The sequence below is a fragment of the Oratosquilla oratoria genome, chromosome 41 (genome assembly GCF_046742065.1).
Source record: "Oratosquilla oratoria isolate Oo_2021 chromosome 41, ASM4674206v1, whole genome shotgun sequence".
In the NCBI taxonomy this organism is placed as follows: domain Eukaryota; kingdom Metazoa; phylum Arthropoda; class Malacostraca; order Stomatopoda; family Squillidae; genus Oratosquilla; species Oratosquilla oratoria.
Window position 1 is genome coordinate 33,081,046 of NC_134817.1, and position 27,820 is coordinate 33,108,865.

At 38.1% G+C, this 27,820-nt stretch overlaps 1 protein-coding gene across 2 annotated transcripts; it reads right to left on the minus strand.

Moving 5' to 3' along the window:
• Positions 1 to 376: 376 nt before the first annotated feature.
• Positions 377 to 27,255, minus strand: LOC143021208 (protein C19orf12 homolog). Of its 2 annotated transcripts, none has more exons than XM_076178558.1 (5): positions 27,178 to 27,255; positions 25,737 to 25,907; positions 24,209 to 24,330; positions 3,711 to 3,879; positions 377 to 3,037 (listed from the first exon to the last, which is right to left on the minus strand). In XM_076178558.1, exons 2-4 carry the CDS (start codon positions 25,894 to 25,896, stop codon positions 3,739 to 3,741), a joined length of 423 nt encoding a protein of 140 aa, XP_076034673.1. In that variant the 5' UTR covers positions 25,897 to 25,907; positions 27,178 to 27,255; the 3' UTR covers positions 377 to 3,037; positions 3,711 to 3,738. The 2 variants fall into 2 exon arrangements, with proteins under 2 accessions (XP_076034673.1, XP_076034674.1); XM_076178559.1 differs by having other exon boundaries at positions 377 to 3,050.
• Positions 27,256 to 27,820: the final 565 nt, after the last annotated feature.

A 27,820-nucleotide genomic window follows, 5' to 3' on the forward strand; every position in this document is an offset into this window, starting at 1 on the left:
AACCCCTACCCCACTCTTTGTAGGATGGCAGGTCCAATTCTCATCTTTCAAGGTTTATCTATAAGCCAGAAAACCATTTTGGTGGCTGCTTTTGGTATATTAATCTTGATTATATCCTTCATTCTGTGCAAAGACTCTACATATACTAATTATAATTTAGGTGTGTTAGACAATTTATTTCAACCTACATAGTGAGAAACCACTTATACTTGTCAACAATTTGTAAATTTCCCACAAACATGGCACCTACTGGCAACTTTGACACCTCACACTGCACATCCCATAGGGATATAGCTTGGGCGTGTCAGACTGTATTGTCTACGACATTTTACCTGTACCATTCTGTGCACAACTTAGGGTAAATAAAGAACATAAAGAGTGTATACCTTCTATTTATTTTACTTTTACCATATTACAAATGTCCAATGCACAAACATGACCAGAATAAATAATTTTCATATCACTTTCACAGGTGAAAAATAAACATCTACAAAGGTATTCAATCTTCATAACCACTATGTCGAATACAAAAAACACAACCACTGTACAATCACAGGAACATGGCAGAACCACAAGTTAAGCACCAAAAGTAGTCCTCTGACCAACACGAGATGATCATCACCGAAGGCATCACTGGCATCACAAAAGTATAGCTTACTATACTAATATAACTATAGCCGAGTTACTGGGGAGTCCTAGGTGCCCCAGAAATAGCACTCTTGCCCTGGTTTCCTATTTTCCTCATGAAAGTGTTGCCAACTGAAGCAGAGCTGGTAGGTTTAGTCCTAAACACCAACGGAAAAATAATGGGACTGGTTTCTATTTTCCATTACATTGTCAATTATTCCTCCACTATCATGCAGAAATCTTGTTAGATAAGGTGAATATTTAAAAAAGTTTTACATTTATTACCAAGTTACACTTTAAGTGCCAATTTTTATTTCAAATGCTTGGGTTATGCCTAGAACTCTAAAATTTAAACTTATCTGTCATAGAAAATGGTACACATTAAGTATACTGCACATTAGTGCAGTGTACTATATGGGATGTTTAGATGTATTTTCAATACATTATCTATGTGGTCATTTGTAATAAATCTTAATATTCATATCACCAATGCATAAAAATAGTTCATTTAGCGACCATGTCTGTAAGGGGCACAGGCCCTCCTGACAGGAAACTTGCAACTTTAACCCCCCCCCCCCCCGCAAGTGGAACAGGAGCAATGCTACCCTCAAATTCATGTACAGTTTATTTGGTTATGTAAGAGTTAAGTTGGCCTGTAACTTTAGATTGATCTGGACAGTGTTACAACCCAAATTAATCTGGATACTTGTAATCTATTTAGGTCTTTGTAAAGAAGACTCTGCAAGTGTAAACATTATGGTATGGTTCTCTTATTAGTCCTTGTTTCTTCCTTTAACCTCACTCTTGTATAATAACTTGGAAAACACAGGAAAGTCTGATGAGATGTATTTGTACTGGATAACTGCTGTACCCATCTCCCTACAACGCAATTCATTAATGGTTAAAAAGATTGTTACCTGTCTTCCATTGCTATCAATGTTTGCCATGCCAACCTTTGGATTGAGGTATTATGCAAAGATCCTGTGCAGACAAGCATGATTTTATGAAAAAGGATCTGCAGTCCGAGTTAGGCATCTTTTAACTAAAATAATCTCCAAGGTACAATTTATAGTTTCCCTAGTGTGGCTTAATTTTTGACTATGCTGCATTAGAGATGAGGTATACCTTCAATAACTTATGATGCACCTGACCAAAAAAGGAGTTAGTATTCAAACATACTTGAAACAGATCAGTCTACAACAAAATTATGGTAACTGAACAATTCAAAGAATAATCTCCCAAAGAGCTGGAAGAGTACATTACAATATGCACCAGTAACATATACCTTAAAATATAAACAAATATATATATGGAAACTAGTATGTTATAACACATTTGTAAAAGATCACTGTTAACCCACTATCGGGTACTTTCCGTTATTATTTCTCCGATAGTGGGTTAACAGTGATCAAATATATATATATATATGAATGACTTGGCTGTATTAAATACTGATAACTTTTTCTGACCAATAAGCATTCTTAAGTGCATAGGAAATGATGCACTCCCTACCTCGCTCCATTTAAAGTGACATCAAGAATCGCAGAAGTCACCCACATCTGCCTGAATATTGGTAGTGGTGGTAGTATGGGTGAATGCCTTGATTTCGGCACCCCTCGTCAGTTTTGGATTTAGCTTCGTTTAACTTTGGACTTTGATTTTTCTGTATTTCCAGAAGTTATATATTGTTTGGCAGTTTGCTTCTAGGTTCTCTGCTTCTTACATGGGCTTGCTATGTCAACATCAGCATCAGAACCTACTCTGCTAACAGTGTTGACATCAAAACTTATATTATTGACTTCTGAGCATATTAATTGATATACAGTATACTGCAATCATATAAATACACAGACTCACATGTACAACCTTTTCTATACCACGTGTCAAAACTTACTTCATCAGCTAACATTTCTGCCATATTAAAATGGACTACAATTCAGCAACCTATAAACATGAATTATCCCTGATAACCATGTATCAGACCAACATTTGTGTTTAAATTGTCTCAATATGTGAAGCAAAACGAAATTTCAACCTTTTTTTGCTTGGATATGTGTATATAACATATATATAAATAAACGCAAGGATACCAAAGACCTTTTCCCCTTTATAAGAGGGATAGCCAAGACAAAGTACAAATCCACATCACAAACATCCATTCAAATTCAATCACCTCTCTCATCTCAACACTTTAGGGACCAATAGTCACCATGTCCCCCCACTGCACTGCTTGGGTCAAAAGCAATGCAGTGAGGCAAAGCTCTTCCACAGCCGAGCCTGACTGCCATATGGCAATCCCTATCCACTTAAAATAAATTTTGAAACAGATGAAACGGTTGTTTCAATGAGCATCAATGTGTGTATAATATCCATCCTCATTGTATAGCCAGGAACATTCCCCTTGCCTTGTCTGCAATATAAAACTTTTCAATAATGATATGATTCAACTACAAGTAAAGATACATATTACATATATCAGTAATACTATATGATGAAATACAGGCCGAGAACCTTTTATCTGAAATGCTTGAGACCAGAAGAGAATTGGGTTCTCTCTCATGAGGTGCTAAGACAGGAGGAGGAGGGGCTACAAATAGGTTTTTGCGTGTGTGTGCAACAGGCAACGGGTGGGTACACATCTCATCTCAATAGCCCCTTTATGAGGAGGAAAAGGCCTTTCAGTATATGCATTAAGTTTAAATTCAAATTTTATGTAACATTTTGTACAAACAGTACTTGTACTGCCCACCAAGAATACATGCAAAGTTATGAAAATTTCAACTATGTCTAATATGATAAACTTGAGCTAAAATATCAGAGAGAAAGAGAGAGAGAGGTGTGTGTTGGTTTCCCAATTACCAATAAGAAACTGGTGCCAACTTAGTTGGGCTGAGCAGTCTCCCACTCTGGTCTATTGAGGTCACATTACAACAACTTCCACTTTGCTACAGGTTACACAATAGTAGCCCACATACCTTGCCAGTGGGATTTTCCATTTGTAGCTAATGTTATATATTGATTTTTTTCTTTTAGATTCAGATCAAAGTTTCTCAACCTGTACCAAGAACATAAAAAAGACAAACCTGGCCCACAACGAATTCTTGTAAAACATCAATCAATGACGTGCATTTTTAAATTCTCACTAAGAAAATTTATAGTCTCCGTAATTAGACGATACCTTACATTGGTAAACATGGTAAGGAGTGACATTAAGTGGTAAATGTCGGTTGCATCCAATGAGTTCACTATCTTCTGTAAAAGCAAAAAGAAAAAAGACTGAGTATGGTACTTACAACTGGAATTATAACTTACCATATTACATATGCATTAACATAAGGAAGGAGTGGAGGTAAATTGTAGATTGAGAGAAGCAAGTCAATGCCTTGGGGAATTAACAAGTGTCATGAGAAATAGGCATCTGGGAATGGATGCAAAGAGGAGATTATATGAAGAGGTGATTGTGCCAATGGTACTGTATGGGGCTGAGACTTGGAATTTAAGAGATACAAAAAGGTAAAGTTTAAACGTGTTTGGGATGAAATGTCTGGGAAGTGTGGTAGGGGTTACAAGGTCAGATAGAGCAAGAAATGAGGAGAGTGGGGATGGAAGAGGAGAGGGCTGATGAAAGAGTATTGGAATTGTTTAGACACATGGAAAGATGAGTAAAGATTAGTAAAAGAGGTGTGGAAGCCAGAGGTGGTGGTAGTGAACTTGAAGGGACGACAGAGGATGAGATGGATAGATGGGGTGAAAGGGGCGTTGAGCATGAGGGGGAATGTCTGTTGAGCAAGGAAGGGAGAAGGCAGGATATTGGGGTGAGTGGAGAATGGCTGTGTACAGATGATATTGTGGTGCAAGGAAGGGAGGGGCAGGGGATGGGAGGAACAGGAAGTGGTTAATTGTGAATGATATTTTGATGCAGCCCATGGGGAATTCTCTCTCTCTCTCTTTTTTTTTTTTTTTTGCATGAGGGGACAGAGAGGGGGTGGGGTCACTGATTCAGTGAAGTGGCCTTGCTGTGAATGTACTGTGTACTTGCTACATTGCTTCTGACCCAGGACAGTAGGCAGGATACAGGAATGACCCATCATCCATGAGGAGCTAAGATGAGAGGGAGAAAGGGTTGGTGGATGGGAGTAGAACAGGTGGGAATGAAATGGGTGAAAGTGCATGCCTTTTGATTTGGCTACTTCCCTTATAAGGGGAAAAAAGCATTTGGTATATAGATAGGTTAACAAGAGCATTACAGCATATATGTATATATATATAACCATGTCTCACACAGGACGCAATTTATGTTATGGTTCAGAAATCTGGGGGAAATTTTTTATACATACATATACCAATGGCTTTTGCTCAATAAACAAAGACATAAAATCCACTCCCACCCATTCTATCCCCACATACTCCACTCCTAATAACCACCCCTCCCTCCCTCCCCCATATCTTGGCTCCTCCTGGATGACTGGTTATCTCTGCATCTTGCCCACTGCCCTGGGTCAGAAGCAATGTAGCAAGACACAGCACTTCCACAGGAAGGCTGATTCATTTAATCAGCGACCCCCCAACCCATTCTGTCCCCTCATGTAGAAAAAGAGAAGTCGGGGGGGAAACCCTTTGGGCTTTGTCAAAATATTCACGCATACTCCCTCACCCTCCCATACATCACAGCATCATCCATACACAGCCATTCTCCACTCACCCATATCTTCTGTCTTCTCCCTTCCTCAACAGACATTCCCCTCTTTTCCAATGCCCCTAGCCATCCATCCTTCTCATCCTTGGTCACCCTGTCATGTTCACTCCTTCCACCTCTGCCTTGCACATCTCTTTTATTAATCTTTCTTCACCCATTCTTTCCATGTGTCTAAACCATCCTAACTCCCTTTTCACCCCTGCTTTTCTCAATTCTTTGTTTCTCACTCTATCCAGCATAGTAACCCCTACCATACTTCTCAGGCACCTCATCTCAAATACATTCATGCTTCCTCTCTTATGCCCCATATTTCTGGCCCATAGAGTGCTGTCAGCACAATCACTCCTTCGAATCTCCTCTTAGCATCCATTCCCAATGTCTACTTCTCATTAAACTTTTTAATCCCCCAAGGCATTTACTTACTTTTCTCAATCTACATTCTACCTCACCCTTCTCCCTTTCCTGCCGCATTCGCACCCAAGTATCTAAAACTATCCACTTCCTCCAGTCACTCTCCCTTAATACCACTTTCTCCCCTTGTATATCTCATTACCTTACATATATCCACATTTATCTTCAACTTTCTTCTTATGCACACCTTCCCAAACTGTCACAAACTTCCTCAATCCCTCCTCTGATCCTGCCACAAGTGTAGTGTTGTCAGCAAACAACAACTGGCTTATCTCACATTTACTTTAACCATCTCTAATCCCCAGCCCATTACCCTTGCATTTACCTCTCGCATCATCCCATCCACGTATAAATTGAACAACCAAGGTGACATAATGCATCCCTGGCAATGTCCCACCATTACCTCAAACCACTTATTCTCTCCATTTCTAATTCTAACACAGGCACCACTACTAAAAACTCTGAGTGCTCTTAACAGCTTTCCACCTATCCCATATATCTACAATACCTCCCATAGTGCCTTCCTGTCTACCCTGTCATAAGCATTTTCAAAATCCATAAAGTTACAAAAACATCCTTATCTTTTCCATAAGGTTTCTCACATATTTGCCTCATCACAAAAATCTGATCCATGCAACTCCTACTTGTCCTACACTCACACTGTTCTTCTCCTAATCCTCTCAATCAAAACCCTCCCATAAGCCTTCCAAACTATACTCAGCAAACTGATCCCTCTGAAACTACTACACTCACGCTTGTCTTCTTTTCCCTTTTAAAGTGGAACTATACAGGCACTCTACTCTCTTTTAGACAAACACTAAATAACCTCACCAGCCAGTCCACCATCACTGTAACTCCCTTTTCTGGACACTCCACATGACACCCACCTCACCCAGGTTCCTTACCTGCTCTTGTCATTTCAATAACTGCTTGCACTTCATATTTCCTTATTTCATTTTCTTCATTCATCACTGTCATTTTCTTAACGCTTCTCACTGCAACTATCTTTCCCTCACTATCCTCCTTCACATTTAACAACTCCCTAAAATACTCTGCTTATCTTCCTCTATCTGCTCTTTCATTATCATCTCTTCATCTGCACTTTTACCTTTTCTTCTCTACTTGATTCGCCTCCTCTTCCTCTCTTAATTTCCTTTCAAACATTTTTTTTTAACTTTCAAAATATCCTGTCATACTCTTACCCCATTTCACATCTGCTCTCCTCTTTGCCTCCTTTATCTTATGCTTTACTTCTATTTTCTTCTTTTTTTTGTACCTCTCATATACCTCATCCTATTTTGTAACCAATCTGTCAATGTTCACTTCTCTTCTACAACCTTCCTTGTTTTATCATCCCACCACTTGCTACCCTTCCTTCTATTTCCTCCCGTCCTCCTTGTTCCACACACTAACTTTACACACCTTGTGACTCCCTCCTTGAACCATTGCCATTCCTTCTCTACTCCTCTCTCAGCTTCTTGTACTCCTCCTTTTCTTTCTCATTTAAACATTTTCTCTAAGCACCTCCCTACATTCTGTCCTTTTCCCCTTTCTCCATCTATCCTCCACTCAACTTCCACCAAAAAATTATCTGATATTCCCCTACTCTCTCCCCTAAGAACATGTACATCCAAAACTTTTCCTAATCTTCTCTTGGTTACCACTATATAGTCCATTAAAGATCTATCTACCACCCTTCCATCCACTACCCTCTCCCATGTGTACTTTGCTCGACTTTCTTCCTAAACACTGTATTTGCTATCATCAACTCTCTAGACACATCACCATAACTCTCCATTACAATTTTTTCCTTAACTCTACATTTCCCAACCAATCCATCTATTGGCTCATTTCCTACCCTAGCATTTAGATCTCCCAAAACCACTACATTGACAATTCTCCCTAAACCCTCTATACACTCATTCAAATCCATCTAAAAAGCCTCCCTTTCCTCTACACTCTTCTCACTAACAGGCCCATATGCACTTACAAAAACACCTTCCCAGTTTCACCTTCATCCATATTAACCTTGAAGAAACCTCCTTCCACTCCACTGCACATTTACCAATCTCTTCACTTACTAATATAGAGCCACCCCTCTTCTCTCTTGTCCTCTCTTCACTTGTGACACCCTCCCAACTACACTTCCAAAATCAAACTCACCCCTCCCTTTCAACTTGGTTTCATTCAATGCCAACACATCCATCTTTTTTCTAACAAACATACTGCGTATCTCTTCCCTTTTACTCTCATCTGTCTCACATCCATGCACATTAAAAGACCCAAACCTTAGGGTTTTTTGGTTGGAAAACTCCTCCCAGCCCCTCCTATGCTTTTTTTTTTTTTTTTTTAGAAATGTCCCCTGTGGGGCTACAAAGAGTAGTATGCCTAGTTCTATCTCCATCCCCTTTTTGTCACCTTTTACGACTCAAGTAGGAACACTTGGTGGCAGCATTCTTCTCCCCTACCACAGGGTTTAGCAAAAAAAGGAAATGAACATTCAGAGAAGTGGTACAGGACAGTATTAAGAGTAGGGGACAGCATTGCAGATAATTGCAGTATAATAAAGTAGCATAATTTCTCTATGAATAGAGATTTCCTGTATCACAGACAAAATGATGTGTGGCTCTGGTTCATAGGGACACCCCAGACAGACCCTAAAGTATCAGCTGCATGCTACTGAACAGCTTTTTATCCTCGTTTCTGACCTAGGGGGGAGTAGGAGAGATCCAGGGATAACCAGTCACCCAGGAGGAGCCAAGAGAAGAGGGGGGGAGGGATGGTGAATGGGAGTGGAGTATGTGGGGATGAAATGGGTATGGGATGTAAGGGGGGAAAAATCCCTTGGTATATGTCTGTATGTATATATATACCACAGCATATCATGGTGGTAGCATACCTTGGATTGGTTAATGACTCCCCGCCCCCTTTACTTAAACTTCAAAGGCAGGATTCCGAACATAACCACATCTAATAACTTCATTTTTACCCATAACGACCTTTCACACACCTTGCCTGCTTCAGTTTTTCTGTAAATAATATATCCACTTCCTATATCCTTCCATTTTTACACACTATTTTCAAACCTATTTAACACTTGAATCACTTCCCTAACCATTCCATCCAAAAACACATTAAATCATCAATCCATTGCCCCAGGTCTCTCTAGAAGAACCACAGCCTCCAATAATCTGGCAACAGTCTCTGGTGAGGATCATAAATCACTTAAGAGGTATTGTGTTGTTTGTGTATTGCCAGTGTGTGTCATAGTAGTACAAGGTGTTCTGTGTCTGTGTGGACATCTGAGGCGGTTTGAGTCTGTGGCCAGGCCTATTATGTGTTGGTGTTGTCTTAATGATAGATGGTGTCCAAAGCAGTTGCACTACAGTAGTGTGATTCTTGTTTGGACAAACATTGAATAACCATGGCAATATCACAGCCATGCACTCACTTAAACTCAACTTCACCATTCCTGACCCTACTCACAGGCATTATTGAATATCCTTGCAGCATGTTATGCCAATAAAGAAAGCGAAAGCATAAAGTAAAATCAAGGTATTACAGGAAAGTTGTATCAATGTCAACTGTAGTTTCTACAGTCATATATTCACAAGCTCAAATGTTATTTTAGTATCCAAACAGTTACATCTAATGAATATTTCATTATACAACTACTTCTAGTACAAAGGAATAAATCTTATTGCAAAAAAGCCACTTCAATCTTCTTTCTAGGTATCAAAGAATAATCTTTTGTAGAAGTAAATAAATGACAAATATATTCTTCCTGAGAAGCGAATCATATCCTCTTCTTTCATGACATAATACTTCAATATTATGCATGAAGAAACTGGCATGATAAAGAACAATACATTCCACAATGCTTTTACATTAAAGCCAAAAAGCATTAGGATTTTTTTTAGAAACTGAGAAAAAATATACATTTGTTTGTAAACAATTATAAGTTTACAATTACAACAGAGTTGAGATTATTGTATATCTTGACTTGGGCAGCTCCTCCTATAAAAAGAATCGAGGACATATCTTAAGTTTTTGCACCTACAAGTATTAATATATATCAGTATATACCAATGGCCTTTGTATACTTTTGTATAGTGGAGGCAAGACCTGCACGGGCAGGTTCTGTAAGATGACGATAGAGAGAATGGTCTCCTTTCTTTCAAAGCTCATCAATACTGTTTTCTCCTTCTGGAGCTGATACCCCAAGGGGATGACAATGTCTCTGGACTTTACACGAGATCTCTATCAACTTTGACCGTTTCCCTCCACCTTTTACGCACGAGAACCGACAACCAACAACAGTTCTCCTCTTCCTATTACTACAAACCAGTAACTTTCAAACATCCCACAGACACGCAACATGGATATTAGTAACATTTCTTTCCAGAGAGGTTTGTGGAAGCACCTGAGGACTAGTCCCACCCATTGCTGGGCTGCAGTTTTCTAGTTAATGGAATTCAAAGCAAAAATCAATATGTTTTGGAATATGTGGGAGTGGGTGCATGCCTTTGACTTGGCTACCTACCTATATGGGGGAAGAAGCCTTTGGTATATAGACTAACAGAAGGCAAATAATAATAATAACAATAATAATAGAGTAGCCAAGTAAATCACCTTATAAATTTTGTGAGGTATAATGCCTTGGCTGGGCCCACACTCCTAATGTGAAGGAAAAGGGCCTTTGAGTATAAGTATGTATACAAGCTTTGACTGGCCATGGGGAACCAAAAATAATGGACGACGAGGTTATTCACCTCTAACCAAGTAGCCTGTTTCACATTTTGTTAAGTTATTTTGGACATAGGCATGGGTATTCTGTCAGCGAGAACTAGCACAGCCTTAGAGGCAATGCTATGGCAAAAAATGGGGACCCAATAGATGGTGATAAATAAGAGATATAAAGATGTTGCCAGAAAAGAAGTCTAGCAAAGTTAAATATGACCATCTTTCTTTTTTTGGAGACAGAGGATCAGAGCTGACAAAAATTGCATGTAAAATAATAATTGTTGCTTTAAGTTTCACCAACTACAAACACCTAGCCTGAAGAAAAACAGTTTTCCACATAGAGTTTTGGACACTTGGAACAAACTGGATAATGAAATAGTATGCGCAAAAACCATTCATGAGTTTAAAAGCAAACTGGACACTGCGAGATACAATGGCGGGACACCACGAGCATAGCTCCCCTTCCCGCAAAATACAACTAGGTAAATACAGAGGATGGTAACAGTCCTCGAGTCTTTCCATAAATCTCTAAGAAAGCATGTTTTAATGTGGGACAGTTCCTATGGCATCCGCCCTCCTATATGAAAGGTGGAGGAAGTACAACTTAAGTTAAGAATCTTATGTCCCATCTAAAGATTGCATTGGCCCCACCTGGAGGAAGTGCGGGTGTTGGAGATGGGCAATAGGGAGATAATTCTCTCTGATGTCAGACGTACAGGACCACTTACAGGTAAAAGAAGTCAAGTAAAATATATCTATAATACATGCAAAGCCATTAAGCCATACAGGTGAGGCTGTAAAACAAGTGAAAGTGTGCAAGTGACAGTTCTAAAAAAATGGTCTAAACTAGGATTTCTCAATTCTAAGTTTTCATGAAGAGAAATGGGTCCACACATTTTCAGATGCAAACTGTTGGGATATTGACCATTCTTTCTTTCTGTCTGTCTGTCTATCATCTATCTATATATATATATATATATATATATATATATATATACACACACACACACACACACACACACACACACACACACACACACACACTTTCAACGAACGGACGGCTTGAAGAACGCTCTGAAGAAAAGTGCAGATTGTGGATACCAACGCAAAGAGAAGTGCCTTTTTGTATTTGCAGGGGGGGGGGGAAATTGCTCGTGAGGTAGTGGGAAAGTAAGGAAAGAGGAGAAGGGGAGGGATTGCTGGGAAAATGGAAGGTAATGAGGAAGTAGAGGACTTGGTCCAAATAGACCGCCGTAAAGTAAACAAAAGACCACAAGACGAGCTGGAGGACGACGGAATGTCTAATAAGAATGTAAAGATTAGAAGTATAGATAGGAACAATACAGTAGAAAGTGATGAGAATATTTTCAAGGGATTTAAAGAGAGTGGGGGGGACACAAACCCCCCCCGACTGACAAGACTAGAGAAGAAGGTTGATAAGGTGATCGAGGACTTGGAGAGTAGGTTAGGTCATATGAACACCATTTTACAAAGGGTTGAAAGATTGGAAGAACTGGAAAAGGCGAATAGAAACTTAACTGATGAAATAGAAGAACTAAAAAGACAGTTAAGAGAGGTAAAGGGGGAGAATGAGGAATTGAAGAAGAATAGTAAAGAAAACAGAGAAACAATAGCTAAAGAAAGTAAAAATTGGAAGCAAACCCAAGAAGGAAATAAGATTTCATTCACTGACATAGTCAAACAGCAATTGAAAGAACATACTGAAGACTCAGTTATTAAAGTGATGAGACAAAAGGAGAATATAGTAAGGGATTTAGCAGACAAGAAGAAATGTATAATTATATTAGGAATGGAAGAGAAACACAACACAGATAGAACCACAAGAATCAAAGAGGAAAATGAAAAAGTAAGCCAATTACTAGAATCAGTTCAGGAAGATGAACCAGGAATTATGAAACAAATCGAAGAGAAATTTAGACTCGGAAAGTATAGCACAGACAAGACCAGACCAATTAAGATTAAATTCAAGTCACAAACAACGGCAGAGAATATCTTATCCAAAACAGGGAAACTAGCAACAAGTGAACAATACAAAAATATATGGATAAAAAGAGAAATGAATAAAGAGGAAAGAGAGGAAGAAAAGCAGAAAAGACTGGAAGCTAAGACAAAAAACGAGAACAGAACGGAGTCAGAGAAAGAGAGATTCTATTGGAGAGTAGTGAACATGAAACTAAGGAAGTTCGACACACAAAAGAAAAACATAAGGGAAACGGAGAACACAATGGAAGTGGCAGAAAACTAAGAGTGTCTTACACAAATATAGATGGATTAATAACAGGATTGAATGAGCTGAATGATTATTTGAAAGAAAAAGAACCGGACATAATGGGAATTGTAGAAACAAAATTAAAAGGCCCACTACCACCCAACAGTGTAGGACATGATGCATACAATTATTGGATTAGAAACAGAGAGAAAAAGCAAGGGGGTGGAGTTATGTTCCTGACTAAGAAGGATATAAATGTGAAAGGTGTCATATATGGAAAGAATACAGTAGAGATGATTATGATAGAAGTGGAAGACAGAGATAAGAAGAGCAGAAAATTTGTGATCAATTATGTGCCTCCGAAAACAGCCTCATGGGAGGAGAGTGAATATAAAAGTATGCTAGAGGACACAAAGATAGCATTAACTAAAATAATGGAAGACGGAGGAAGAATAGTTATGATGGGCGACTTTAATTGCAAAGAAATCTGCTGGGAAGAAATGACAGTAAAGAGTGGTGATGACTCATGGGGAAATGCTCTACTTGAGATGATTACTGACCATTCAATGACACAATGGATACAAGAGAACACTAGGTATAGAAATGAAGAAGAACCATCGAGGCTAGACTTAATAATTACATCTGAACCTAGAATAGTGGACAAGATTGAATATAAAACACCAATAGGTAAAAGTGACCACATATTGATTGAACTGGAACTTAATGAAGAAAAATATATGAAAAGAAATGAACAATATAGAAAAGGAAGAATGATGTATGAAAAAACAAACTTTGATAAAATAAGAGAATTCTTCCAACAAGAAAACTGGGAAGAAATATACAAAGAAGAAACATCAGTGGAAGAGAAATGGAATATTTTGACAAAAATTTACAAAAAAGGAGTGGAAAAGTATGTCCCAAGACAAAAACAAGAAAAAGAATATGTAAAATGCTGGTACAACAAAAGTTGTAGGGAGTTAAAAGACAAAAGAGACAAAGCCTGGACCAGATGGAAAAAACACAGAAGACCTGAAAAATGGAAAATATATACTGGTTATAGAAATGAATATGTACAAAAGTGCAGAGAGAAAAAAAAGAAAATATGAAAAAGATGTTATAGAAAAGTGTAAAGATCAACCAAAACTATTCTACAGATTTGTAAACAATAAACTGAAAAACAAACAAGACTTGGAGAAATTGAGACAAGGAGGAGTTGAATACACTGAGGAAATGGAAATGGCAGAAATTATGAACAAACATTTTAAATCAGTGTTTACAAGGGAAAATATACAACCTGAAGAGATTGAGTGGAAAGAAAAAGTCCCCCCTATGGAAGAAATAGAAGTAACAAAGAATGAAATATTGACACACTTGGGTAATTTTGATGTCAGAAAATCGCATGGGCCAGATGAAATAGCAAACTGGATTCTGAAAGAATGCAGGAATGAACTGGCAGACAAAATACATAGCATAATAAGCAGTTCCTTAAAAGAAGGAAAAGTTCCAGAAGATTGGAAAAAAGCAAATATAGTACCTATATATAAAGGAGGAAATAAAGAAGAACCTACCAACTATAGACCAGTCTCTCTAACAAGTACAATAGCAAAAATTTGTGAAAGAATTATCAAAAGTAGATGGGTAAAATACTTGGAAAAAAACAACGTACTAAATCCAAGGCAATTTGGATTCAGACAAGGACGATCATGCGTCACCAATTTAATATGTTTCTATTCAAGGCTAATAGATATAATACAAGAAAGAGATGGATGGGCTGATTGTGCATTTCTAGACCTAAAAAAAGCTTTTGACAAAGTACCACATAAGAAGCTGCTTAAGAAATTAGAATATGAAGGAGGAATACAAGGTAAATTGCTAAATTGGATGGAAGACTTTTTGCAAGAAAGAAAAATGAGAGTAGTGATAAGAGATCAGCACTCAAAATGGAATGAAGTAATAAGCGGTGTCCCGCAGGGAACAGTTCTGGCCCCAATAATGTTTGCTATATATATTAATGATATGGATGAAGGAATTGAAAGCTATATGAGCTTCTTTGCAGATGATGCAAAATTACTGAAAAGAGTGAAAACTGAAGAAGATTGTGAATCACTACAGAGAGATCTAAATAAAGTACAAGAATGGAGTAGGAAGTGGGAGATGGAGTTCAATACAAAAAAGTGTAGTATAATGGAATTTGGAAAAAGCAAAAACAGAATAACAGGATCATATAATTTGGGAAAAGAAGGAATAAAAAAAGTAGAAAATGAGAAGGACCTGGGAGTCATTGTTATGAATAATATGTCACCTGAGAAACATATAAATAAGATTTTTGGAGAAACTTATAATTTAATAAGAACAATCAAAGTGGCATTTACATACCTGGATGAAGAAATGGTGAGGAAAATCCTAATCACCCTGATAAGACCAAGATTGGAATATGCAGCAACGATATGGTCACCAAGTACAAAAAAATGTATAAAAAAACTTGAAAGAATACAAAGAGCAATTACAAAACTGGCACCAACACTCTCAAAACTATCATATGAAGAGAGACTACAAAAACTTAAACTACAGACACTAGAGCAAAGAAGAGAGAGAGGAGATTTGATAGCTATTTACAGAATCATGAAAGGCATAGAAATTACTGATAGAGAGAATCTGATAAAATGGGATGACAGAAATACAAGAGGACACGGAAAGAAAATAAAAAAAGACAGCTATAGAAGAGATTTTAAAAAGAACAGCTTTCCTCACAGAGCAATAGACAGTTGGAACAAGTTAGATGAGAAAGTGGTGTGTGCAAAAACAATTCATGAATTTAAAAATAGTTTAGATAAAATGAGATATGAAGACGGGACCCCACGAGCATAGCTCCCCTTCCCGTAAAATACAACTAGGTAAATACAACTAGGTAAATACACACACCACACACTTTAAACGAACGGTCGGCTTGAATAACGCTCTGAAGAAAAGTGCAGATTGTGGATACCAACGCAAAGAGAAGTGCCTTTTGTTTTTTGCAGGGGGGGGGGGAAATTGCTCGTGAGGTAGTGGGAAAGTAAGGAAAGAGGAGAAGGGGAGGGATTGCTGAGGAAAATGGAAGGAAATGAGGAAGGAGTAGACTTGGTCCAAATAGACCGCCGTAAAGTAAACAAAAGACCACAAGACGAGCTGGAGGACGACGGAATGTCTAATAAGAATGTAAAGATTAGAAGTATAGATAGGAACAATACAGTAGAAAGTGATGAGAATATTTTCAAGGGATTTAAAGAGAGTGGGGGGGACACATGGGGGGGCCCCCCCCCCCCCCCCCCCGCCCCCCCCCCCGACTGACACCACTAGAGAAGACGTTCGAAACTGTGACCGAGGACATGGAGAGTAGGTTAGGTCATGTTGACACCATTTTACAAAGGGTTGAAAGATTGGAAGAACTGGAAAAGGCGAATAGAAACTTAACTGATGAAATAGAAGAACTAAAAAGACAGTTAAGAGAGGTAAAGGGGGAGAATGAGGAATTGAAGAAGAATAGTAAAGAAAACAGAGAAACAATAGCTAAAGAAAGTAAAAATTGGAGAATAACTCAAGAAGGGAATAAGGTTTCATTCACTGACATAGTCAAACAGCAATTGAAAGAACATACTGAAGACTCAGTTATTAAAGTGATGAGACAAAAGGAGAATATAGTAAGGGATTTAGCAGACAAGAAGAAATGTATAATTATATTAGGAATGGAAGAGAAACACAACACAGATAGAACCACAAGAATCAAAGAGGAAAATGAAAAAGTAAGCAGTTTACTAAAATTAGTTCAGGAAGATGAACCAGAAATTATAAAGGAAATCGAAGAGAAATTTAGACTCGGAAAGTATAGCACAGACAAGACCAGACCAATTAAGATTAAATTCAAGTCACAAACAACGGCAGAGAAACTTCTATCCAAAACAGGGAAACTAGCAACAAGTGAACAATATAAAAATATATGGATAAAAAGAGAAATGAATAAAGAGGAAAGAGAGGAAGAAAAGCAGAAAAGACTGGAAGCTAAGACAAAAAACGAGGAACAGAACGGAGTCAGAGAAAGAGAGATTCTATTGGAGAGTAGTGAACATGAAAATAAAGCAGTTCGACACACAAAAGAAAAACATAAGGGAAACAGAGAACACAATGGAAGTGGCAGAAAACTAAGAGTGTCTTACACAAATATAGATGGATTAATAACAGGATTGAATGAGCTGAATGATTATTTGAAAGAAAAAGAACCGGACATAATGGGAATTGTAGAAACAAAATTAAAAGGCCCACTACCACCCAACAGTGTAGGACATGATGCATACAATTATTGGATTAGAAACAGAGAGAAAAAGCAAGGGGGTGGAGTTATGTTCCTGACTAAGAAGGATATAAATGTGAAAGGTGTCATATATGGAAAGAATACAGTAGAGATGATTATGATAGAAGTGGAAGACAGAGATAAGAAGAGCAGAAAATTTGTGATCAATTATGTGCCTCCGAAAACAGCCTCATGGGAGGAGAGTGAATATAAAAGTATGCTAGAGGACACAAAGATAGCATTAACTAAAATAATGGAAGACGGAGGAAGAATAGTTATGATGGGCGACTTTAATTGCAAAGAAATCTGCTGGGAAGAAATGACAGTAAAGAGTGGTGATGACTCATGGGGAAATGCTCTACTTGAGATGATTACTGACCATTCAATGACACAATGGATACAAGAGAACACTAGGTATAGAAATGAAGAAGAACCATCGAGGCTAGACTTAATAATTACATCTGAACCTAGAATAGTGAACAAGATTGAATATAAAACACCAATAGGTAAAAGTGACCACATATTGATTGAACTGGAACTTAATGAAGAAAAATATATGAAAAGAAATGAACAATATAGAAAAGGAAGAATGATGTATGAAAAAACAAACTTTGATAAAATAAGAGAATTCTTCCAACAAGAAAACTGGGAAGAAATATACAAAGAAGAAACATCAGTGGAAGAGAAATGGAATATTTTGACAAAAATTTACAAAAAAGGAGTGGAAAAGTATGTCCCAAGACAAAAACAAGAAAAAGAATATGTAAAATGCTGGTACAACAAAAGTTGTAGGGAGTTAAAAGACAAAAGAGACAAAGCCTGGACCAGATGGAAAAAAGACAGACCTGAAAAATGGAAAATATATACTGGTTATAGAAATGAATATGTACAAAAGTGCAGAGAGAAAAAAAGAAAAAAAGAAAATATGAAAAAGATGTTATAGAAAAGTGTAAAGATCAACCAAAACTATTCTACAGATTTGTAAACAATAAACTGAAAAACAAACAAGACTTGGAGAAATTGAGACAAGGAGGAGTTGAATACACTGAGGAAATGGAAATGGCAGAAATTATGAACAAACATTTTAAATCAGTGTTTACAAGGGAAAATATACAACCTGAAGAGATTGAGTGGAAAGAAAAAGTCCCCCCTATGGAAGAAATAGAAGTAACAAAGAATGAAATATTGACACACTTGGGTAATTTTGATGTCAGAAAATCGCATGGGCCAGATGAAATAGCAAACTGGATTCTGAAAGAATGCAGGAATGAACTGGCAGACAAAATACATAGCATAATAAGCAGTTCCTTAAAAGAAGGAAAAGTTCCAGAAGATTGGAAAAAAGCAAATATAGTACCTATATATAAAGGAGGAAATAAAGAAGAACCTACCAACTATAGACCAGTCTCTCTAACAAGTACAATAGCAAAAATTTGTGAAAGAATTATCAAAAGTAGATGGGTAAAATACTTGGAAAAAAACAACGTACTAAATCCAAGGCAATTTGGATTCAGACAAGGACGATCATGCGTCACCAATTTAATATGTTTCTATTCAAGGCTAATAGATATAATACAAGAAAGAGATGGATGGGCTGATTGTGCATTTCTAGACCTAAAAAAAGCTTTTGACAAAGTACCACATAAGAAGCTGCTTAAGAAATTAGAATATGAAGGAGGAATACAAGGTAAATTGCTAAATTGGATGGAAGACTTTTTGCAAGAAAGAAAAATGAGAGTAGTGATAAGAGATCAGCACTCAAAATGGAATGAAGTAATAAGCGGTGTCCCGCAGGGAACAGTTCTGGCCCCAATAATGTTTGCTATATATATTAATGATATGGATGAAGGAATTGAAAGCTATATGAGCTTCTTTGCAGATGATGCAAAATTACTGAAAAGAGTGAAAACTGAAGAAGATTGTGAATCACTGCAGAGAGATCTAAATAAAGTACAAGAATGGAGTAGGAAGTGGGAGATGGAGTTCAATACAAAAAAGTGTAGTATAATGGAATTTGGAAAAAGCAAAAACAGAATAACAGGATCATATAATTTGGGAGAGGAAGGAATAAAAAGAGTAGAAAATGAGAAGGACCTGGGAGTCATTGTTATGAATAATATGTCACCTGAGAAACATATAAATAAGATTTTTGGAGAAACTTATAATTTAATAAGAACAATCAAAGTGGCATTTACATACCTGGATGAAGAAATGGTGAGGAAAATCCTAATCACCCTGATAAGACCAAGATTGGAATATGCAGCAACGATATGGTCACCAAGTACAAAAAAATGTATAAAAAAAACTTGAAAGAATACAAAGAGCAATTACAAAATTGGCACCAACACTCTCAAAACTATCATATGAAGAGAGACTACAAAAACTTAAACTGCAGACACTAGAGCAAAGAAGAGAGAGAGGAGATTTGATAGCTATTTACAGAATCATGAAAGGCATAGAAATTACTGATAGAGAGAATCTGATAAAATGGGATGACAGAAATACAAGAGGACACGGAAAGAAAATAAAAAAAGACAGCTATAGAAGAGATTTTAAAAAGAACAGCTTTCCTCACAGAGCAATAGACAGTTGGAACAAGTTAGATGAGAAAGTGGTGTGTGCAAAAACAATACATGAATTTAAAAATAGTTTAGATAAAATGAGATATGAAGACGGGACCCCACGAGCATAGCTCCCCTTCCCGTAAAATACAACTAGGTAAATACAAATACCAAGGTTTTCTTTCCCTTTACAAAGAAGGTAGCCAAGTCAAACGCATACATCCATTCCATCGCCTTGTTTCCCTCTCATCTTAGCTCCTCATGGACAAAGGGTCATCCCTGTTTCCTGCTCAAGTCAGAAACAATGCAGCAAGACACAGCACGTCAGGAGCAAGGCCACTTCACTTACATGGTGACCCTCCCTCTCCCTCCCCTCATGCAAAAATTACAGAACACTGGGAAAAATCCTTTTTGGGCTGCATCAAAATATCATCCACACACAACCATTCACCCCATCCTCTCTCTTCCTTCCTCAACAAACATCTTTCTTCAAACTATAATTCCACATATTCAATAATCTACATAATCTATAGAACATCAAACTTCTATAAATGTCACAGTTACTCTTCCAAGAGGTCACTAGAGGCGACCATGGTGTAATGTTGTTGTTGTTGTTGTTGTCGTTCCCTAGACTGTCTGTCCGAGCAGTCCCGTCTCCCCAAGGAAGGCCACAGCCGAAACTGGGTTTTCCCACAAATCCTTTATAGAGTGTATGTTGTGTTGTTTGCGTGCATGATTGTGTATAATGCAGTCTTCCATTATGTGTTGTATGGTATGGGGTGAAGTGTTACATCCTGGGCAGCTGCCCAGACAGTGGGAGGTCCAGGGTTTGATTCCTGGGCAGTGCCAGCTATTCAGGGACACTCCTAATCCAACAAACCCTAAAGATATGCATTTCTACTTTTGAGTCAGACATACATGTGACAAAAATCAGATGATGAAAAGAATGCAGGAAAAAAGGTTGAAATCCACTGCTCTATAAATGGGTGCATCAGAAACCAACTTGTGGTATTGCCGACAAAGCGATGTGCAAGTATGCTTTGTGGGCTATATATGTGCAGGAAGGAAAGTGATGCATTTATAATGCACATATACATACATATTATACCATATATATATATATATATATATATATATATATATATATATATATTACACATATACATAAATACATATATATACACACATATACATAAATATATATGCATAAATATATACATATACACATATATACATATATATATGTATATCATTTATACTTATAATTATTTCTTTGCGGTTCGTCTTGCTTCATGGAGCATTGTCATAAGCAAGACAACAACTTTCTGTAGGATTAATTTCTTGAGGTTTGGAGAGCCGAGAAGGATACACAACTGCACTATGTCCATAACTCCCACACTTCTCAACAACATCTGGCCAATAATAAAAATGTTTGGCTACAGAGACCAACAGGGTATACTTAACATACTAATACATATTAGTATTACAACTAATGAATGAAACGTGTCTACTATTCTTATTACTAAGTAATGGTAATAAACCAGTGGCTTTTTCCCTCTTACAAGGGAGGTAGCCAAAGTCAAAAGCATAAATTCACTCCCACCTATTTCATCTCCACATACTCCACTCCAATTCACTATCCCTCCTTCCCTCCCTCTTTTCTTGGCTCCTCATGGATGACAGGTCATCCCTGCATCTCGCCTATTGCCCTGGGTCAGAGACAATGTAGCAAAGACACAGCATATCCACAGCAAGGCAGCTTCATTTAATTGGTGACTCCCATCTCTCCATCCCCTCATGCAGAAAAAGGCCAGGGAGAAATCCCTTTGGGCTGCATCAAAATATCATTCCCAAACTCCCTTACCAGCCCCCATCCCCTACCCACTCCCTTCCATGCATCACACAACTATTCTCCACTCACCCATATCTTCTGTCTTCTCCCTTCCTTCCTCAACAGACATTCCCCTCTTTCCCAATGCAACTTTTAACCCATCCATCCATCCATCCCATCCTTGTTTGTCCCCTCATGTTCATTCCCTCCACCTTTGCCTTCCACACCTCTTTTACTAATCTTTCTTTACTCATTCTTTCCACATGTCCAAACCATCTCAATACTTTTTCATCAACTCTATCTCCCAACTCCCTTTCCAAGCCTGTTTTCCTCCTCATTTCTCTTTCTATCCAGCCTAGTAACCCCAACCATACTTTTCAGGCATTTCATCTCAAACACATTTAAACTCTTCGTCTCGTATGTTCCAGGTTTCTGCGCCATACAGTGCTGTCAGCACAATCACTCCTTCATAATCTCCTCTTTGCATCCATTCCCAAATGTCTATTTCTCATTACACTTTTTAATCCCCCAAGGCTTTACTTGCTTCTCTCAATCTTTCCACTCCTCCCTTTCCTATCACATTTGCACCCAAGTATCTAAAGCTATCCACTTCCTCCAATCTCTCTCCCTTAATACTCTGTAATGGTAATTACAGTATATCATCCTTCTGCTACTGACAATGGTTAGAGAAAATCTTATCCAACCCAGATATTTGCAGCAGTAGTGCATGATTAAAATGAATCCAAAGAACAACTTAATCGGTTCCTAACCTAGCAGACAGACCATACAAGGGTAGATTAAAAACAAAAATTAGAGCTTCCCTTATCAAAGGAAAAGAGAAGAGACACAATTACTTTGTTCAAAACCACTGAGCAATGAAGAGTCAATGAACTTTACAAATCTGTTTGTGATGGGAGGGCAATAAGAGGTCACGTAAATCTATCTATATACCAAAAGCTTCTCCCCACCCACCCCCACCCCTTGTAAGGGAGGTACCAGCTCCCATTCCCCACTCACTCCAACCCATGCCATTCCTGTCACCCATTTGTCTACTATCTTAGCTCCTCATTGATGAAGGGTCATTTCTATCTCCTGCCCACTGCTCAGGTCAGCAGCAATGCAACAAGACACAGCACATCCACAGCAGGGCCCTACTACTTTATTTACTTGGCAACCCTCCCTCAATACCCCATATGGGGTACTGACTACATGGTAACATTCAGTCAATGCTTTGGGGACTTTTATGGTGCCTTATGGACTGGGGCCATACATTTGCCTACATTAAGAGTAAAATATCTACTCTTAGAAGAACAATATCACCATGATTCCCATGCAAGTTGTAAAATGTGATAAAGTGGGACAGAGTGATGGGACTAGGGATCCTGCTTTCTGTACGTCCATACTATGAGACATCAAGGTATAAGATGGTCTGGTACTCCAACCAGAACCCTTAAAAACAGTCATTACAAATTCATGTTGCCTGAAATAATTCTGGAAGAATACAGATGTGCTACAAATGATTACATGGAAATCTTAAAGGCTGTTTCTGGCATTTGTTATTTTTTGATATGAGCAATGATGTGACAGGATGTACGACAAATTACACTGTGTTTGCATGCCATGCAGACCATGAGAATAAAAGAGGCTGGTAACTACAAATTCTTTGAGGATCAAGACAACATATATGCATAAAACCAGTTGTGGAAAGTGAACATTATGTTCATATATAAAAGAAAGGTCTCCCCCCCCCCACACACATTCAGGTCAGAGACAATGCAGCAAGACACAGCTCCACATCAGCCCCCAGGAGCTGCAACTTGTTTACCCCCACTGATTCATTACAAGGACACCCCTGCCCCCTTTTCATCCACTCAAGAAATATACAGAGCAGGTATGAAGAAATACTTTCTGGCCACATCTCCTCATCCACTTACAACCACTCTCCATTCACAATTATCCTTTGCCCTTTCCCTTCCTGCCTCAATTCTTTTTACATTCAATGCCCCCTTCGCCCTTTCCATCCACCTCATTCTTGTTCTTCCCTTCAAGTTCCTTCTACTCATTTCTGTTTTCCATACTCTTTTGTTAGCCTTTTTTCATGCACTCTTTCCACATGCTCAAACCATTCCAGCATTCTTTGATCAACCCTATCTGCCAACTCCCATTCCACCCTGGCTCTCTGTTTCAGCCATACATTTTTCACTCTATCCAACCTTGCAATTACCACCACATTTCTTGAATACTTCATCTCAAATATGTTTAGGTTCTCCTTACAGTGCTGTGGGTATTTTTTTTTTTTTTTGTGTTGATCCCTTGACATCTATTTCTCATAAAGCCTCGTTCTCCCTTACACTGTAATTCAATTCCACTATTCAAATATTTAACATGACCTACCCTTAGCATCATACAATAAACACACAATACAACTAAAATCCCTGTCCTCTCTTGGGTGGGGTGAGAGGCAGCCAAGGTATGCACATACCCTTCACCCATTCTATACCCATCCAACACCCATTTGTTGACCCTTTTATCTTAGCTCCTTGTGGATCAAGGGTCATCCCTGTCCCTACATCAAGTGTGTATACATATATACATAAACCAAGGGCTTTTCCCCCTCTTACAAGGGAGGTAGCCAAAAGAAAAAGGCATAAAAACCACTCCCACCCATTCCATTCCCAAATACTGCACTTCCATCCACCCCCTTCCCTCCCTCTCATCTTGGCTCCTCCTGGTTTCCCTTTAAATATGCATACATACATAAATTAAGAGGACCAAGACTTACCATTGCAGAACTAGCCAGTCTTTGCTTTTGAGTATGTGTTAAATCATCACGTAAAACACTTGCAACGCTACGGAACTTGTCTTGTGATAAAATGGCTGCTGTTATTCCACCAAATGTTCCTCCTGTGGATAATTCTATGGTCAGTAACTAAACCAGTGGGTTTTATTGTAAATCTTAGTATAAATAGAACATCAATTCACATATTCACCACACATGACAAAGCTTATACATAGTGGCAGGTTAAATATTCAAACAAGCATGGAAAACCCTCACCCCTTCCATATCAGAGAGCAATTGTTTTATTCTGGATAACAATAGACTATCTTGTTCATATCAATGACATCAGATTGATAATGAAAGGATTAGAGCCCATTTCTATTAATCCTTCTATGCTGGGCGTCATTTTTCCTTTTAGTTGCTTATGATTGAAAGGGTGTTTATAACTGAAAGGCATTCACCTTTGTAACACCCCCTGATCAAAATGTCCATTTCAGTTTTGACTCTTGGTATCTCATTCATTTCCTAACTACCCTCCTCCCTGTAGTATACAAGATACATGAAAAGTTCCCAACTCACACCACTCAAGTTGCATCTTTATCACAATCAACATCAACATTAATGCTGTGATGTTATCTTTCACTACCATTAGTAGTTTGCAATGTCATCAAGGCTATTTTCAACACCACTACCAATATGGGAACCAAAGACAGATAACTGTATGTAGAGGTCTTCTAAGATGGACTTCAAGGAGAATAATCTCTCTGCCACCCATCTAGAGGAACAACTCCAAAGAGCTGTCGCTGTCTCCTCATCAGGTCCAAGTTATCAGTTTTGACAATTTTCCCTAAGTTTTCAAACAACGAGAGTCGACAGCTTGTGGCCCTTGCCTTCCTCCTCCTCCTCCTATTTGCTGGTGAAACAAACATACCAACAATAAATAGTGGAGATCCATACCTGGGGGAGTAATGAATACATCATTTGGAGGACAAAGAATCTAGAATGTGGGTATGGGGCAAAGACTGTCATGAAGAACCACATGGTGAAAAGTGAACTTGAGTCAGGGCTGGGCTGAAAGCCACATAAAAGATTTCCTACATCACCAGCTACAAGTTGTTAGCTCTCCTTTTGTAAAAAGTTGGAGGGAATATAGCTTAAATTGTCAGAGGTCTTGGCCTCAATTTAGAGAGTGTCAGGTCCTTGGTACTTCACCTCCAGATATGGTGAGGGTGTTCATAAATTATGAATATGAGTAGCAGGGAGATGAACATGTCTGACATCCATCATGCAGGACCACCATATGCAAGTACTCATCAGTGGTTCCCAAGAATATGCAGCAGTGTAGGAATAAAGAGCAAGTAAACAAAAATAGTTATATCAATGCAGAAACCCATGATCTTAACTGTTACTTCATTACTGTCATTATTATTATTATTATTATCATAAAAAATATATGTATATATACATATACACACATATAGTACACAATTCATTCTCAACACTTAGATATATTGAAAATGTGTTCACTAACCGACAGCTAAACCAACAGGCCCGAGAAGCATTCCCCCTAGCACAGTGGTTGCACCTGCTATCAGGCCACCTTTGACGCTCTCTTTTACCGTTACCCGTAAGTTCTCCTCCTCGCTCAGTTCAGCCAGGAGATCAATTATTTCAATAGTGTTGATAGGCATCTTTAGAGAACCTGGAAAAGCCAACATGCAACAAATAAAATTATTGTACCTCACTTTTGATAGCTAAAATGCAATACAAGATTCTACATGTAACATGGCTATGTTCAAAGCATGTTAGCATGTATGAAGAAAGATTTGATGAGCTTGGATTACCCACACTTGAGAAAAGGTGACACATACCTATACTGTATTTAGAATTTTGAAAGGTATAGAAAAAATGACAAGAAGCTATTAGTATGGGATATAAGAATATCAAGATGACAGTAAATAACTGAGCCCTGACACATAACCTCCTTGAATGGGGACATCACTGTGGGCATCAAAATATTGCAGATCCTGACAAGCATGGTCACTATGCACCGGCAGTTCTTAACCTTTTAATACTGTGACCCTTCCTCCCCTTAATTTCTTAAACTCTCCAAATATTACTGAGAAACCTATATATATTTTTGCAATGGTCAACTTTCTGTAAAAACAAGATAAGACTGCCCAGATGCCCTAAAATATCAAACAAATATGAAACCTCTTCACGAGCCCCCTGGCCCCTCCCAACGCCAAATAACCCCTCAGGGGGTTATGACCCCCCAGGTTAGGAACCACTATATAGGATGCACCATAACTACCCCTGAAAACTCTTTCCTTGAATAGTCACTATTGACTGAAATGCTTCCCCACTGTACACCCCATGAATGGAATTCCTAGACCTATGTTGTGCAACATTATTATGGATCAACTTTTGAAGGGGGCGTCATTATGAATCGCGACCTCTGTCGGACCCATGTTTGAAGGAGGTCACTATGGAATGTATCCACCTCCCTCACATGAACTTCATGTCCCATCTCTTGTACCGAGCCGCTAAGACCCCTATACAGATCCCCCTTGATTAAACAAACTAGGAGCCAACTGTGATTAAACTACACTTATAATAATATTGCTTGGTCCTTTCGTACAAGTAACATTGGCCAATGCCTAGTATCTGTCGACAGATATTTTTGAAATTACACCAAGTGACCAAGTATTTTTTTACCTTGAATTCTTTGTCACACTACATTAAAAAGATTAATTTGTACACATGGAATTAGTTACATGACAATTAGAAACATGCAGTTACACGTACTACTTATTTCTTGCTTGTCGCGCGGAAACGTTTTCGCTTAGCCACTGCAAATCATATATTGTAATCATATTTATCTACACAAATAAAGATTTACGTATATGTTTTTCAGTTTCACCTAAAATAATAATTTCACCACACCTATTAATATGAAATATCACACTTACCTAATAAAACTATATGTACAATGTGTATGACTAACGTTCACACACTTCTCAAGTCACCTCAGAAATGCCAATGAATTTGACTTGGTCGACCTGTTTTTGATCTGCGCTTCCATGTCCTCCGGACCGGTCTGTACTGGTCCATTTTATCTTTATCAAACGCTATACAGCTGAGCAGACCGAGATGTCCCAAACCAACATATTATTTATAGCTGTGTCTGTTGACATGCTCACATAAAAATGACCGAAATAATCAATACTTTCTGAAGCAATTTTTCTAGTTTGGAATGCCAAGATACATATTACATAATCGCAACTTTTACAATTTTAAATAATTTGTGTTCACTGTTCTGGGCGGTTTTATTCAACTGAGGGAAATTCCCTGCTTACAACAAGGTAGAATACATAGTAACAAACACATATGGGTGTTAATGAACACTTGATAGTTAATCATAATGAAATTAAAAAATCAGAATTAATATCTAAATGAAGTCTACAACCTTGATTGTGGCGAAATTCTGATATATTATTATTATACAACCATGTCTGAAATATCAATGGGTTAATGCCATCTTTTCCACATCATGCGCTCAATAGCATTTTTGTGGTTTTACGATTAGAAAACAAATGGGTGACGAACGGGGTA

Coding starts and splice junctions, on each gene's coding strand:
- LOC143021208 (XM_076178558.1), bottom strand. CDS start 25,896: ATGCCTATCAACACTATTGAAATAATTGATCTCCTGGCTGAACTGAGC. Junction 24,331..25,736: donor GCCTGTTGGTTTAGCTGTCG/GTTAGTGAACAC, acceptor AATTATCCACAG/GAGGAACATTTGGTGGAATA. Junction 3,880..24,208: donor GACTGGCTAGTTCTGCAATG/GTAAGTCTTGGT, acceptor TTGCTTTTACAG/AAGATAGTGAACTCATTGGA.